Source organism: Neolamprologus brichardi, chromosome 17 (assembly GCF_056152115.1).
Source record: "Neolamprologus brichardi isolate AB-2024 chromosome 17, ASM5615211v1, whole genome shotgun sequence".
Taxonomy (NCBI): domain Eukaryota; kingdom Metazoa; phylum Chordata; class Actinopteri; order Cichliformes; family Cichlidae; genus Neolamprologus; species Neolamprologus brichardi.
Genome location: NC_142120.1, coordinates 33758769 through 33775320, shown reverse-complemented (window position 1 = coordinate 33775320; position 16552 = coordinate 33758769). Strand labels below are relative to the sequence as shown.

Genomic DNA, 16552 nt, shown 5'->3' with positions numbered 1-16552 from the left:
CATGCAAGAAATACACACAAGTGGGCTGAAGGTTGAAGGAGACAACAACCGTCGCCTTCCGCTGCGCACTCTAGATAATGACGACCTTGGCGGTACAGCATCAGCAAACAGAGCTGAGGTTAACACACAGCATCACAACATCCACCTTCTCCATTCTATCAAGTGACACTTTTGCTCAGTGAGAAGTAGCGGCAGAGAAAATTGCGATCAGCACATTTGATTTTGCTCTACGAGTGCTGAACGTCTCGACAGCCCCCAGCTGTCAGACCTGGCTCAAAGGCTTTGAGCATTTTAAAATTCAGCACTTCGGCCATTTAGATTACATGCATAATAGGGCTGTGCATTAAATAACTTCCTCACACAAAATGGTATCGCTGTTGAGCGAGGCTCACAATAAATGCAGCTGCAGGTTGGCTGAAGAAGCCGGTTCTCTGTCAGCACCGGAAACTATCGAGCTTCTCGTTTACTTTGGAGTCATCGCTTTTTAAAGAACTGGACTACGTTTGCTTTGCTAATGTCCTGTGATTATAAGAATTGCTCTTGAGCAATATATATATGGCCAAAGAACGAATTGAGTGCTACACTGCTGACCTCCAAAACAAAATTAAAAATACGGTATATCATAAATGATTTATAATCCAAAGTTTGCCTCGTTCATTGACTGAGTCTATTGTTTGGATTTTGCAAACCACAAAGAGATGCTTCAGAATAATTTAGGTCACATTGCTTTTATTATTGCCGTCAAAAAAAGAAAAGGAAAAACTCTTAGAAACTGTTTTACCTGCAAAGCGCAAAATACTAGAAAGGATTAGTGAATGGCTAACAAACACTGTGCAAGCCAGCTATTTTACCTCCTTTTCCATGTGCAGGCCCTCTGCACGGATGTTCCGTTCAAATACTTCCCTTTTCTCTGACTGTGAACTGGATTTCCTGTAGACCAGGATGTAATCGATGCGGCTCTTTCCATCACTGAAGCAAAGGCCACTGGACTTACTCCTCCCCTGAGGACACGCAGATAAAGAGAGTCAGCAAAGAACTGGCCATTTAGAGGAAACGTTATCTCCGCTGTTTTGACTCAGTTATCGTCTATTATTGACGATGGATGGATGAATAAGCAAACATTTGGCTGTCGTGATTTTTTATTTTCACCGCTGACCTCTGGGAGACCTGCACTGGACTTTGTGTTGTCATCAAGGATGCTGCTGTGGGTGCCCTGGTTCTGCAGAGTGGAGTCGTCGTCTCTGGACGGGCTGCTGATGCCACCTGACCTTTCTCGTTCAAGAAGCACCTTAACATCCTTCACAACTGGAGAGTAAATGGAAAAGAGAATAGAATCCAAGCTGACTAACTTTTAATCCAGTAAAAATGCTGACTCTTCATCTGTTCTTATTCAATAACTGAGCAATCATAAGTAGGGATGGGTACCAGTATCGGTACCGGTTCTGTCACAAACGGTAGTAACCAGACCGAAAAGCAGCGCACATTTCGGTGCTTCATTTCGGTGCTTTTTTTCCCCTGAGCTGTGATACACTTTATAGTGATGGGTCGTTCGCGAACGAAATGGCTCTTAGAGCCGGGTTTTTGAAGTGAATGACGCGAGCCGGCTCCTTATTGGGAGTCGTGAGGTTTTTTTTTTCTTTCTCTCACCCTCTCTCTCGCCCTTTTTTCCGCTAAACTCCACACGCGCGGCCTATTACTTTGCACTGGGCAGAGGGGGGAGGGGCGTTAGTTACACTCTCAGTAGCACAGGAAGAGAGCCAGAGAGAAAGAGAGCAGGGACAACAATGTCACATTAGAAAGATATAGTAATCATCAGTGTTGGGACTAACGCGTTATTAAGTAACGCGTTACAGTAACTACGTTATTATTGTGGTAACGAGCACGGTAACTAGTTATTTTGCCAAAACCAGGAACGTGTTACTCGTTACTGGGATTTAAATAGGCTTGTTATTCGTTACTTCGTGTGGTGGCTATCGCGGAGCTTCCACAGATTCAATAACATTAGCAAGTGGTGGAAGCCAGCAGGTGGATGAAGGAAAAGGGAGGCAAGAGGAGAGACCCGAGGCGGCCGCTGGTCCGAGAGTGTCAGGTGAACTGAACTTCAGGTAAGAAGTTATAACCTGCAGTCTATCTGGGTCAGATATGAACCAAGATTAGGTGGAGTTTATTTTCGTTATGCTGACTTTTTCGTACTGCGTGCTAGCTAGCATGACGGAGTTTCTATACAGCTGGGCGGGTGCTATGTTACTGATGTTGAACTTTATTTTTGTTCATAAGGTTAGTTAGTAAAGTTGCCAACCGTCCTGTAAAAAACGGAATCGTCTCGTATTCAGAGAAAATATCACGCGTTTCGTATTGAGGTGAAAAGGAACAGTTTGTTCCGGACTTCAGCTACAATGAAAAAGTTTACGCTGCACAGCTGCCTCTTCTCTCATCCTCTTACCCTCCCTCTCCTGTTTCTACTTCAATCATGAAACTGATCAATGATCAGCTGATCGACTTTTCTCTCTTGTTTATTTATCGCCCACTTTGCGCCAGAAAGAGGAAACCAGCGGATGTCGCGGTAAACAAAAGCAGCACTTTTAAGCTTGATCAGCTGTTGTTAGAATTTATTTAATATTAATTAAGTATCAGCTGATGTTTGCTGGATCCACAGCTGTAAACCTGCTGGTCATGATATCGGTTTGAATATGTGGTGAGAGGAAAACATGAAGATGAAACCAGGAGATGACAGCTGGTAACTGTGCAGGGGCGGGTCTAGCAAAGTGTTGCCAGGGTTCCATGTAGGGCATTAAAAGGGAAATGGGGGCACAAGGAAATACTTTTCTTATTCTCATTTAAAATGTCTCACTTTTAAAAAAATAATTATCTGAGTCTTACAACAAACGATTGATAGATTGATACATATATACCATCAGAACAGTGTACATCACTGTCACAACAGTGTTTATTTTCATTCAAAGGCTTTATGATTTTTCCTATAATGGTGGGCCGGTCTCTAGTCAAAATGCCCGGGACGATTTTTTTGTCCCAGTCCAGCCCTGTATGCAGCTCATCTGCAGTCTGGTGTTACCTACATCTTCCTATTCAGAAGGCAGAATTTCCGAGTTCTGAGTACAATCGAAAGCACCATGACTGCAGTTTTTATGTTGGATGTAAAAAGCAGGCTAGGATAGAATCAGGCGTGGGATTTCTCTCGTGGAAATGTGCACATTATTTTTTCCTTTCTATTGGTAGGTGGCACAGTGCACTTGTGGCAAGTAAGCAAGCTAGAAGACTGGCAATCTTGCTGGGTATCCAGTTACGGAAGCAACACATTAACAAGAGAATTCTGAGTAAAACCAAAGTTACTTTCCCTAGTAACTAGTTACTTTGAAAGTAACGAGTAACTTGAAGTAACTGAGTTACTTTTGATAGAAGTAACTAGTAATGTAACTAAGTTACTAATTTAAAGTAACTTACCCAACACTGGTAATCATCCACTATTTTCAGTTGCAGATGATAAAGGATTCAGAAATCATGCAGGCCCATATGACAGAGAATGTGCATCTTCTTTTTGTTTTAATATTTTAATTTAATATGTTAATATGTTTTATATGTTGTTTGTTTTAATTTAAGAAAATTTATGAATGAGAGGTAAAACTTGAGGGGGTAGGGACAAATAAGTAAATACTTCTACCTACTCCTTTTCAAACAAATAATGGAATAATATATTGTAATGATTGTGAAGGCTCATGTTTGAAATGTTTGAAATAAAAATGAACTGAACTGAACTGAACTGAATTTATATTTAATTGTGTTGTGGTTTGCAGTGTTTTGTGTTGTTTCACGTTAAATTTGTTTAAAAGGAAAAAGCTGAAAATTTAAATAGTTAAAAGTTTAAAATGTAAATAGTTGTTTTTTGTATTATATGATTTATGTTTTACATTTTATGTGGAGTGAATAAATAAAGTATATTTATGGTGGCCCTTAGGGACAAAGCACGTACAAACTCCAAAACACGTGCAAACTCCTAAGCATGTACAAACTCCAAAACGTGTAAAAACTCAGACGCACGTACAAACTCAGAAGCACGTACAAACTCCAAAACACGTAAAAACTCAGAAGCATGTACAAACTACAAACTATAAAACACGTAAAAACTACAAAACACGTAAAAACTCAGAAGCACGTACAAAAGACAACAGAAGTGCTCCAGGTTGCAGGGCGCAGTGTTGAGCTTTTGTTACCTAGTGGCTACACAAGCCAGGAAGTATCAACAACCGGATTTGGTGTGTGGTAGTAACAGGTAAATGATTTTTTTTTAAATTATTTGAATAAATATGAGTGCTTGTCTATAAATACACAAACAATACACACATGCTTTCAATTGTGTAATTTAAGTGATCTAGGTAACTCTGTTTTGGAAGTTCAGTTAACGCTAGAAATGTGTTTTGGAGTTTGTATATGCTTTAGAGTTTGTACGTGCTTTGTCTCTAGTGGCCATATATAAACATATATAAATAAAACCACCTTTTTTACATTAGTAATTCCTTTTCTGCATAATTTTATATTATTGTTAATGATTAAATAATTAAAGCAACAAAACAACCTGAAGATCCGGTTCGGAGCCGAAAGAGCCGGCTCTTTTTAGTGAGCCGAGCCGAAAGAGCCGGATCTCTAAAAAGAGCCGGAAATCCCATCACTAACACTTTAGATTCTAGCCAATCATTTTACGTTTCCGAGGATAGTAGGCGGGCCCAGGTGCGTACTTTCTTTTAGAGCAGAGCTACAGATTAAATATGCCCAAGGCGAAGCGGGAAAAAGTCTGGCTGTACTTCACAGCAAAAGATGCAAACTCAGCAGCTGCAACAAGTGCTTTAAGGTGATACTGTCAAAGGAGGTAACACCTCGAATCTGATGAAACACCTGGCGACGCATAGCGGGGTTTTTTAAAGCCGAGAAATGCGCCGTATCCGTGCACATCTACTGGGGGTGGGTTGCCTGTTATCGGACCCGGAGTTTGCAACATCCCCCAAAAACCCGAAGAGTAGAGTCCTGGCCCCTAGCCCTGCCAGTGTAGCAGAAATGATGAGGATGATGATGCAGCAGCAGCCGTTCTTCTCGGCGTGAGTAGCTTAATGTTGTTCGTGTGTAATTTACGTTGAGTAGGCTAACCACGTTATTACATTAATGCATGTAAGGTGAACCAGCAAACACCATCATAGCTACATGCGGCTGTCTTCTTGTTTGATGGCAGATACTCCCTTCACCCTGGCCAAAAAGGCTAAAATGACCAAAGAAAAAGAGGAAAACAGCTAAACATGAGAGGTTTTTGGACAAAGTTTGTGTTTTTTTCCATTGTTTAAGCACTGCTTCCAGCCAAGAGTGATACCATATATGCCCCATAGCTGCAGAAAAGGCTAACATTGTTATCTTTTTACAAAAAAACAGCTGAACATGAGAGGTTTTTGGACAAAGTTTGTGTTCTCCATTCTTTAAGCACCGGCACCATTTCAAAAGTACCGGATTGGCACCGGTATCGGATAAAACCTAAACGATACCCATCCCTAATCATAAGACAGCTAAAGAAAACCTTTTCATCCCTTATTATTTTTAGCTATAAAAATCCAAAACAATGAGCTAAAAAGCTCAAAAACATCAACACGATCTTAGTGTTAGAAGATTTACTCCGGGATAGAATCAGCTCTGCTTCAAATTCTACTTTTAAGAACTATAGAAACCACAAGTGGCATCTTCAGACACAACAGGAGCTGATTATTCAAGAGCTTGTATGAGAGGAAAGGGACTTTAAATTAAATTCCAATTCAAATGGCTTTTGATTCTTTCACGATGCTCTGTACTGTATCTAACTCCTTTAATTAATCTGTGTTGTCACAAAAAGCATGTTGGCTTCAGCAGAGAGGACTATCGTATTTTAATATTTTTATATCAGGTATAGGGGAAAGACTCTAAATACGGTAATTGAAAATGCCAACAACCTGCACGCAAGTCTGAAAAAGTTTCTCTGAACAGTGATGGCCTTTTATTAGCTGATGCAAAGGTATTCATTAGAAAGACCACAATGCTGTCAGCTAAATAAGCTGAGTGAAGTCGACATAAATGTAGTTGCTGCTGGTGGTGCTCACCCAGTGGAGGCACATCATCTTGAGTGCTGGAATCTGGGGCTGTGGCCAAAGATTCCTCCATGATGTCTTCTTCCCCGCAGGTGGGGAAGGCGAGAGGTCTGTCTGCTGCCCGGTAGCCAGAGGCCGAGGGCTGCAGCTGGACTCTGTGTCGGCGGAGGCTCTGGTGCTGGAGCTCAGACCCATGTAGAGATAAACTTGCACCTGCAAGGATACACAGCACGTTACTGTCATTTTTTTTGCTTCCTTTTAAGAGATAGCAATTAATCTTTTAGTGCTTATTGTTATCTTTTTCCATTTACTTGCTCTCGCTTAAGACACAACAGAAAGTCTAGTAATAAACTTGCCAGCAACTGGTCGAGTATTGACCGTGTCATCTGGACTTGGAACTATTGTGACAGTGAACATGGGAAGACTTTCTGTCAGAACGTCCCCCAGGTAAAGCTTTCCCACTAACTACACGGTAGTGGCCATCCATGCAAGTAGAATACATCAACACCAAAGACCCGAAGCTAAATGTGAGTCATCCCAAGGAATAAATCAACAAAAATAATCAGGGCCAGGCAGGCAAAACTTGCAAACTTGCAATTACTCTGCACACACACACACACACACACACACACAACAGTCACAAGGGCCCCTCCGGCCAGCATCATCTGACAGCCTTGCAAAAACACAGTTAAAGTTATTCTAGAAATGGCAGAGACCATGTTGACCTCACAAACAATGCCCAAGTTGACTGGTTATAAAATGTTAACTATTAACTCCTAAGCTAACAAGTCAACTGCTGGTGTCCCAACTGTGACTTCTGCCTGTGCGCACTTGACTCGATCACATCATGGCCAGTAGAGCTCGACACACACAAGGCTGCTCAGCTAGCTAAGTTAACTAATGTTGAACTTCAAACAAATGAAATGTTTCTACGTATATTTCACTCACAGTTAAGGCTAGATTACTCGACTCAAACTCAACTTAATGTATTTATAAAGCACATTTTTAACACATTGTTAACAACCGGCACTGACCAAAACCCTGTTCAAAAGACAAAATGGATTTCTTAAAAAAAAACAACAAACAAACAAAAAGCAAAAATCACAAAAGGGAAGAGATACGAAATGACTTAAATACATTTTAGTAGGTGCTAAGAGTGTGTCTGTGAAGACACAATGAGCAAGTCCGATTCAAATGCCAGTGAGTAAAAATGAGTTTTAAGTCCAGTCCAGGCTGGATGGAGCAGATTTGAGTGGGAGGGGAATGCTGTTCCACAGTTTGGAGAATGCTCTCTGAGTTTCAATTTAGAGCGGAAAACAGTCAGAAGCATCTGATCAGCTAACTGGACTAACAGACGAGTTTTTGTTAGAGAAGATTACCTTTTCTATTCCTTTACTGTAGATGTAAAGCAGATTAATCTCACTCACATATGCTAGAAAGTTTTCCAAGTGGTCACTCTGGGTATTCCAAAAACAACAACAACAAGCCCCCTCTGCAAATAAAATAAATAAAACTTTGTTGTAAAAGAAATATTTTTAAAACTAAAGCTTCACAGGCAATCGAGACTGTCTTTTCTAAATCTTTTATCCATGGAGGTTTTGACACCTACAAAGGTAGCTAAAGTTTAGTGTAGAGTGGAAAGGAGCAGTCCCTAAGAGGAAATGCTGATGAACAGCCGTGCTGTAGATCATACAAGGTGTAAGCCAATGGGTAGAATGCAATAAATGCTGAAGACGTAGACAGCGATTCCCACTATACAAACACTTTTTTTTGCTGAAGTGTAACAGCAAAATTTAAAAGGAAGACAAAAAAAAGCAGGAACAGATGTACAGCGACAGATAATATGGCAGAGGAAGCTGCGTGAAAATTAGAGGGGGGAAAAGAAAAAGCACAGCTCTGTAACTTCTATCTCCTTAGCAAAGATTAACCTTGAAAGACCCTCCAAGGATAGACACTCTACATGGGAACACATATGCTAATTGGAGCTATTGGTCAGCTAGACTGTGCCCGTCTGGGAGGGAGAAATTATTCCAAGCTTAGCATAAAACGAACAATCTAAACAGGTCTGCGTCTCTTACTTTCAGCCCTCTGGAGAGTGGGAAGACTTCGAGAGAGGGGGTTGGCTGTCTTGAAGGTCTGCACGCTGAATTTACGTTTGTGAAAGCAAAGGTGACTCAGCTAAATTTTTCTGCTGAGCCGTGGTAAGAGGGTCAGAGATATAGAGGTTGGGGAGGCGTCCCGGCTTTTAATCAGCCGTTGATGCTTTGGAACATTGGACTCCGTTGACGAGGCTAATGGAAAGATGATCAATCTGATACTAGTGAAAAACAGGGTGACCAACTCAACCTGCAACCTTCAGAGAGGGCACACTGAAAAAACACTTTATTTATTCAGAGAAGATGAATAAAGTTTAATCTCAAGATTTGAGATTAGAAGTTCTTCTATGGAAACTCATTTCTGCCAGTAAGTGAAAAAAGATCAAATTAATCACGAACTTTAAAGAGTGTATGAATACTTACGACTAGGGATGCAACGATACCAATTTTTTCAAACCGATACGATACTGATACTTGGATCTGAGTACTTGCCGATACTGAGTACAAAAACCGATACTTCTACCACACACACACACACACACAAATGCAATTATTTGGAAGACAGGTTTTATTTTATTCTCTGCCGATAAAAAATAAAATCGTAATAAAAATGACCACAAAAAAAATTTCAAGTGAAAAATAAGCACTTCTGTTAAATTATTGCAGAGTCTCCACATTGTAATTTAACAAAATATCACTGAACTATTGGCACTGTCTCGAGCTTTCAGAATAATAAATAAACACTTCTGTTTGGAATAAAATAAATACAAATTAGGTTTGAGAATAAAATAAACTTTTGAATTATTGCAGAGTGTCCAATTTCATATCGCGGCTCGAGTATGCTGAGAAGACGGTTCAATCCTATGCTTTCCACGACCGGCATTGGCTGGTCATCCAGAGAAATAAAATGAGTCAGAGCCTCTTTTATTTTAACTGCCAATGGATTTTCTCTTGACATTTTTCATCGCTTTTCCAAAACCTGAGTTAAAGTTGGCTGTTCCGGTCCACACTGCTGACATTTTGTTTAGCCTAGCTACAGCAGCCTCCAGTTTCTCTTTTTTATCCGGAGCCGCCAGTCTCACTCGCCTAACCCTGTGCCTGTTTAGCGCGAGATGTCCCCCTAGTGACCAATCTAAAAACTACAACAGAAATGACCAGCCACCCTCTGACTAATGAAATAAGTTAGTATCGGTTCATGGTATCGGTTAACTTTTACGAGTATGAGTACACACACATTTTACAGTATCGGCCCCGATACCCGATACCAGTATCGGTATCGGTGCATCCCTACTTACGACCTTTTACGCTTCATTTAAATTGAAAAACTGAAATAAAGTCCTAATTTTACTATTCTTTTCCTTTGATGTCATACTTATATTGTACTGTGCCTGGGTGTCTTTGGAGGAGTCGGGCACACATAATCTGTATTCAGGAGGGCGTGCATAAAAATGAAGTGAAACAGTTGCAACATATGGATTGTGCTTTGCTCACCACAGAATTGAAAGTTTGTTCAATACCTGAAAGTATTCCAGTTTTGCATCAGTTTAAATCGGTGTACTTTTCTACTGTGTAACATGCACAGTTAAAAAAAACCAATTATTATTATTATTGTTTTGTTACTGGTGGAAATTAGCTTCCATAGTTCTGACATGAGAAGCTTTTTAGCATGTTATTTTCAACTCTTAAACCCAGGCAGTATGTGATGACCTCATACACTTCCCGACCCCGTTTCCTCAGCACCCTCAGCACTCCAACGCTGCTCTCGTTAATGGAAAGGAGAATTGCTTACTATAAATATTGGCTCTCGGAGGACTGAGACACCAGATATTAGCCTACATCGTGCTGTCTTGCCAGGCAGTGGCCAGTCAAACAATGTATTCATCAATCTTTAACAACCTTATGGTGCTTCTGTAACCCAAGCCACAACTGAGGTCACATGGTACTAAAGCTTTGGGTGTACACACATCTGTTTTCCTTAAACTCAATAAAGACACACTTCAGCAGTGGCACTGTAGATTATTTCCTTTTCCTCTTTCATTTCATCCAAGAAAAATGCCTCTTAAATTCTTTCAATTACCAGATGAAGAATTTGTTAATTGTATTTTAAGATTTTATATAACATGCCATTACATGCAGCCTAGTCTTGCAAGTTGTTGCTTTATTATTTATTTCATTCTCACTAGTTTTGTATGCATAATGCAGTTTTTTTGTATTAGAAAAAAAATATATGTTGTGTCAAGTTTTCTCATAAAGTACCTGTGCCTCATGTGCTCACTTACTTGCTGTATACAAGTAAGTACTGTACACTATAAACTATATTCATACTCTTAATGTAGTTTTAATACTTGTCAACTCGTAGTAGTTGTATCAGGAAAATCACTGGGGTTGGATGTGGCAGAAAACCATACACACACCACATGTATGCTATTGTTCTTTGTTGTGGTTTAACCTGTGAAGGACAAAAATGTAAAGAAAATTCTGCATCAAGCCTTGCAGTCATATTGTTTCTGGATGACATTACGGTGGTTACCATTGCTGCCTCACAGCAAGGTCCTGAGTTCAAATCCACCAACTGTGTGGAGATTGCATGCTCTCCCTGTGGGTTCACTCTGGGTACTCTGCCTTCCTCCCACATAACAAACATGTGCTTAGTGGGGTTAGGTTAATTGATTTTTCTAAATTGTCTGAGCTGTGTTAGCCCTGTCCAGCTTATACCTTGCCCTATAACACCTTGGATAGACTCCAGCCCCCTTCACCCCCCTGTGAGCCTGATAAGGACAAGTGGCTGGAGGGACAGCTATGTACATTTTGTTATTTAAAAAAGCAATGTCTACACAGGTTTTATGTTAACCAGACTCTAGACTTTGTTGAACACTCCAAGAAATAACTCTTTAGATGAACTTTAAAATAATCACGGAAAGGTATTTTGACATTTATAAATGGCTTTCTCTTAGCATTAAGTACTTTTGCAGGACTACTCTAATTTGGAAAGGTTGGATCAACTCAATTTAATTAAATTGGACTCAACTGCAGCATATAAGTTGAATCACAATTAATGAATTAAGTTGGTTCAACTCAAGTACATTAAGTTGGAACAACAGAATTGCATAATGCTAAAATAAAGCAATTTAAGCACGTGGAAATCCTTTCCTTTGGATCAGAAATGACTAAAATACATACTCGCCTCTGTCAGTGCGCCCCAGGGTGGCTGTGGCTACAATGTAGCTTGCCTTCACCAGTGTTTGAATGTGTGTGTGAATGGTGGATGACTGGTTGTGTAAAGCGCTTTGGGACCCAAAGCGCTTTACACAACCAGTCATCCACACTATACAAATACAGGCCATTTACCATTTACATTTTAGTAGGTGCTAAACACATGAAGCTGAAAAAGTGAGTGAAGACACAATGAGCAAGTCCGATTCAAATGCCAGTGAGTAAAAATGAGTTTTAAGTCCAGTCCAGGCTGGATGGAGCAGATTTGACTGGGAGGGGAATGCTGTTCCACAGTCTGGAGAATGCTCTCTGAGTTTCAATTTAAAGTGGAAAACAGTCAGAAGCATCTGATCAGCTAACTGGACTAACAGAACAAGAGTTTTTGTTAGATATTACCTTTTTTATTCCTTTACTGTAGATGTAGAGCAGGTTAATCTCACTCACATGTGCTAGAAAGTTTTCCAAGTGGTCACTCTGGGTATTGCAAGTTAGCGCTTGTGGAGAAATTATATATCTTCTATAGCCTGGAAATACCTTAATGTCCACCAAGAAGATCTGAAATGAAACAATCTTTATTTGTCCGACTCAGCTTTGGTGCAGCACCTCAGTTCATCCTCTGCCTGAACCATGCTGCTTTAGCTTCACTTCCTTTAAGGCCTCCTTCACTTCAAACCAGCTTTCTTTCAATTGGTTGCCGTAGCAAACAAAAGGTTTAAGCATCAGGTTGGAGGGGCTTTGGTGCTCACTGCCAGAGCTGAAGCTAGTTTGGTTCATTTAAGGTTACTTGTACATACACTGACCTGATTATATGAAACTTTAGCCATGTTTAGTACGACCAGCCACCATTATAACAAAACCAATAGTTTCATGCTAATGCAGGTCATTTTTCCGAACTGATTGCTACTTTCCAACCACACAAGCTTGAACTAAAAATAGCTGATCACAAAAGCTGAAAAAAAGACGCCAGCAGTGGAATGGTGCAAAACATTAAGCGAGAAATTGTCTGCGTCTGAAGAAAATTCATAAAACTGTGTAAACTGATGTAACACTGGAGCTTCACATGGTCACTCAAACAGGTCTTTATTGATTTTGAAGATGCAAAAGTGACACATAAATCTGGGTAGCCTGTTTGAATAACTTCAAACAACCTCGGTTTGATTATGTATTTTATTTTCTGCATTTTTAGTGTGGTGAGCCTTCTCTGTTAACATAATATGATTCCACTGTGTCAGTTTGAGCAGCCCGAGTACTTTTTTCATTTACAGGATGTCGTATCAATAATTTAAACTTGTCTGCTAAATAGTTTGGAGTCAAGATGTCCGGTATTTGAAGCAAGAAAGTCATCATAATTAATGTGAGGAGAAGTAGGCCATGCTTGTTATTTCAGTGTCAGATATGGTACATATTTAATCAACATGTCTTGAGCTGCTCCTCTCATTTCGAGCCACTGCTCCTGCCTTGTCAGTCAAGAATGGTGAATGAAAATCTTATGCACATTGTTTTGCATGGGTGTCAGTGTGACTGCTAGATAACTTTAGCAGACAATATTTGAAGTTTTCTGAATTAAAAAATTGCTTTAAAGCAACTCTCCACGATGTCAGTCTTCGCAGTTTTAACATTCACTGCTGCTTCCATATTTAAACTGTGATTTAGCTTTCATTATTAGATGGCAAGTCTTTGGTGCAGTGTCACTGGTTTTTCAGTCACATTGACAGCTGCTGAATGTTCAGTCCTGCTTAAAGAAGCTTTTCAGTTTTTCTAGTAATTTGCTTTGCTAACCAAGCTAGCACTAGCTGATTAGCGTCGCCCTTCCGTTAAAATATCATCATGTCTAAATGCCATTGGCTTCAAAATAGTAGCCTAATAATAGCCCCATGGCTATGAATATCATACAATATATAAACTAGAGCTAAAAGCATATATAAAGGTTATTGACGTTTACAGATTGAGGCTAATGAGCCGTTCTTATTTTGATCTAGAATGTAGCAAACCTGACGGTTTCCAAGCATGAGCTGTTTGAAGTTGAAATGCTGTGGGTGCTTTATGGTCACATCTGTGGACACACCACGAGATTTAAGCGTCCATGTTTTTGTGCCATTGTGTTTAGATTACTGTTGTGACCCGTTCACTGGCTTAGATAATCTCTTTCAGACTTACACCAAGACTTCTAATGTCTTTTAGTAAGCAAACTCACCTTATTCTTACTTTATGTGCCTGACCTTGAGTCCCAGTTGATTAGAGAATTTGTTTTGAAATGTTACATGCAGAGCAGTAAATGGACACAATTTATCTTAACTTGGTCTTAAATACACTGGAAAACGCAGTGTGTTTAGAACCTATTGAAGACTGGGGTGGTGGTCATATTAAAAAAGAGCATAACATTACTATTACACAAGAATATTTAAAGATTTTTCTCCAGTGAAAAAGGATTTCTTCTTCTCTTCTAGTTGCTTAAAACACTCAACAGTGCGGCTCCATTTATAACGCAACACAACATGGAGATGACAGCTCACGCTGAGAGGAGAAGAAAGGTGTGTGTGTGTGTGTGTGTGTGTGTGGGGGGGGGGGGTTAATGGGAAATGGGAGGGGGGGGATGTGTGTGTTGTCAAGGGGGATTAGGTGTCAGTCACCAGTTAGGAGGGATTGTTTGTTCTAGCTAGATGCGCGAATCATACCCAGGGGCGCATTTTCTCCCTAGCGGCCAAGGGATGGAAATTTTTGCACCTGCCGAGCTGCTACTGGTGCCCAGTCACCACAGTCACAGCAAACACACACTCATACACGGACATTGCTCACAGAGACATGACTAGTTTCCGTGCGTTACAGCTGATGAATCACAGCGAAAGAGCTGGTGGAGCGTGTGGGAAAAAACATGTAGAATTACAACCAAGAGAAAGGGGATTATGAGGAGCTGGAAGAAAGAGTGTGTGTGTGCATATGAAGGTCAAATGCTTACACTGTTCAGGGAACTGCGGGTGAAAGATGAAGCAGTGTAAGGGCGGGGGGAAGGACACGGTAACAAATGAGTGAGAGCACTGCAGAAAAAAAAGAAGAGAATCCGTTCTGGAGATCAAGCTGCCTTTGCTTCAAGACAACTTGAGGACACTCACCATGTGAAGGTGGGCAGAGGCAGAGAGGCAGCTTCGCTCCTCAGAAGGCAGGAGGAGGAGGAGGAGGGGGGGAGAGGCTTCACAGCTGAGCCGCAGCAAATGCCAAAACAGCCCGATGACTCCTCTACATACACACACTGACATATGCACACACCACCCTCCACCTCCAGCCCCTCGCTGAGGGCGACAAACAAGTGCGATGTCCCGCGAGAGCAACCAGCATCCCCACTTTTTTTTTTTTACTCCTTATTCCTCATATCCCTGCATCAGTCGGTCCAGAATCACTGTAACATTCACACACATGCGGATCGGATCTGTCATAGTGAAAGATGCTCAAATCTGGCAGCAGGAAAGCTGCAAAAGCTGTCACAGATCCTCACTGAAGGAAAAAAAACAAGCATGAGCAGGATGTTTACAGTGTCAGAGAGAGAGAGAGCAAGAGAGAGAGAGAGAAAGGAGAGCTACTCATCGGCATTCTTAATCGGGCTTCTCTGGCAGCCAATCGGGGGTCAAGCTGCTCTGACAGCGGCCAATCAGAAAAAAGGGCCGGCTAGTCAGTGTTGCTGCAGCCCAAAACAATGACAGTTGGCACTGATGACAGTGTCAGCATGGTCCTTTGATGGAGACTCAAGGGCACACACGCTCACATAGACACACACACCTGGGAATAAATATATCCATTAATCTATCTAACCTATTGACAGATATTGCAGGTTTATCATGTCATAATAAAAACCCTATAAGAACGATTGATTTCAATATAAAGATCTGCAGTTCGTTAAGCGAAACAAGTAAGTGGAGCAGAAACAGCTGCACGGGGGGGGGGGGGGGGGGGGGCAAATCTGGGTGAAGGACAGCCATATTGAAAAGGTGACACTGGTGAAGAAGTGATAGTGTACTACACCACGTCATAGAGGTGTAGCAGATGTGCTGCCCAAGCTCTTCTGCAGATGTGTACAGACATAAGAACAGACGATTGGAAAACCTGCAGCGTGGTAAAGTGAGGTGAACACAGAGGTCGAAGGGCCAGAACACTCTGACCAATATTTATGAATGAAGTCCCCGATATAAACATTATCTCAGCCTCATCTTCTCTGGTCTAAAACTGTAGAGGTCAGAAGGCAAAATACTGGTGACCACCAGGCTCCTAGTAGATACATATGTCAAAATCCTACGTCGCCTTGTTCTCAAGTTATCGCATTTCAAGATTTTCAGAAAACTTGTGCTCTGACCTCAAGGTCGAAGTCCTGAGATTTGAATTTGTCCAAGATTTTAAGTAGTTGCATCTATGGTATCAGTTTGAAACTCCTACGTTCCTGAGTTATTGCATTAAAGAGGCTATTTTTTCAAACAAAAGGCTCAAGGGTGACCGGATATCGATACTGGTACTAGCCAAAGACAAAAGAGGGCAGAAGAGTAAATCATGTCCATATGTGTGTTGACTCAGCATTGATTACACTGAATGGGAAAACCTGATGGTGTTCAAATAAAACAAAACCCGCACTTATGGATGACAGGGTAAGCTGACTCCACTTTAAAACTGCCATTAGCTGAGAATTCATGAACACCGGAGGGTCCCTGGTCTGAAGCCAAGCTTGAGCAGTGAGGGTGCTCCCATAACATTTGATGTCAATGAAGATGAATGTCAGCAGGAAACAGAAATGCATGGTGGAGGAAACTTCGAGGTTGAGACCACGTTTCTCCTTATTTAGCTTCAGATGTGATCAGAGTTTCCTTTGTGCTAAAAAAGTACAGACACCGTGCAGTTTATCTGGTTATAGATTAATTCTTCAGCATGACAATCAGCTCATATGTACAACCAAAGACATTAAGAACTGCCTTCAGCTAAAAGAGTAAACAGTTGTTGTGTGGCCCACAGAGTGCCAGTTTCAGCATTATGGAGATTGCATAGAGGGTCAATCATAACTCCTGATATCAATACAGCTACAGGATGTTACCATCTGACCTGTTGTGATCAGTGTTTTACTAACTGAAATGTAGATTTGCTGTAAAAAAA

The 16552-nt window shown here is 40.9% G+C and overlaps 1 protein-coding gene across 3 annotated transcripts in view; it reads right to left on the bottom strand.

Annotated features, from left to right (window-relative positions):
* The window catches only part of LOC102780176 (anoctamin-4-like), a 55560-nt gene that overhangs the window by 25629 nt on the left and 13379 nt on the right, over positions 1–16552 (bottom strand). For 2 of the 3 annotated variants that reach the window (XM_087830557.1, XM_087830558.1), the window contains exons 4-6: positions 6129–6329; positions 1157–1305; positions 852–1001 (exon numbers count right to left, since the gene is read on the bottom strand). In XM_087830557.1, coding sequence (XP_087686683.1) covers positions 852–1001; positions 1157–1305; positions 6129–6329 — 500 coding nt within the window. Of the gene's footprint in view, positions 1–851; positions 1002–1156; positions 1306–6128; positions 6330–14535; positions 14954–16552 lie in introns of those variants that run through there. The other variant, XM_087830559.1, reaches the window with a different exon arrangement.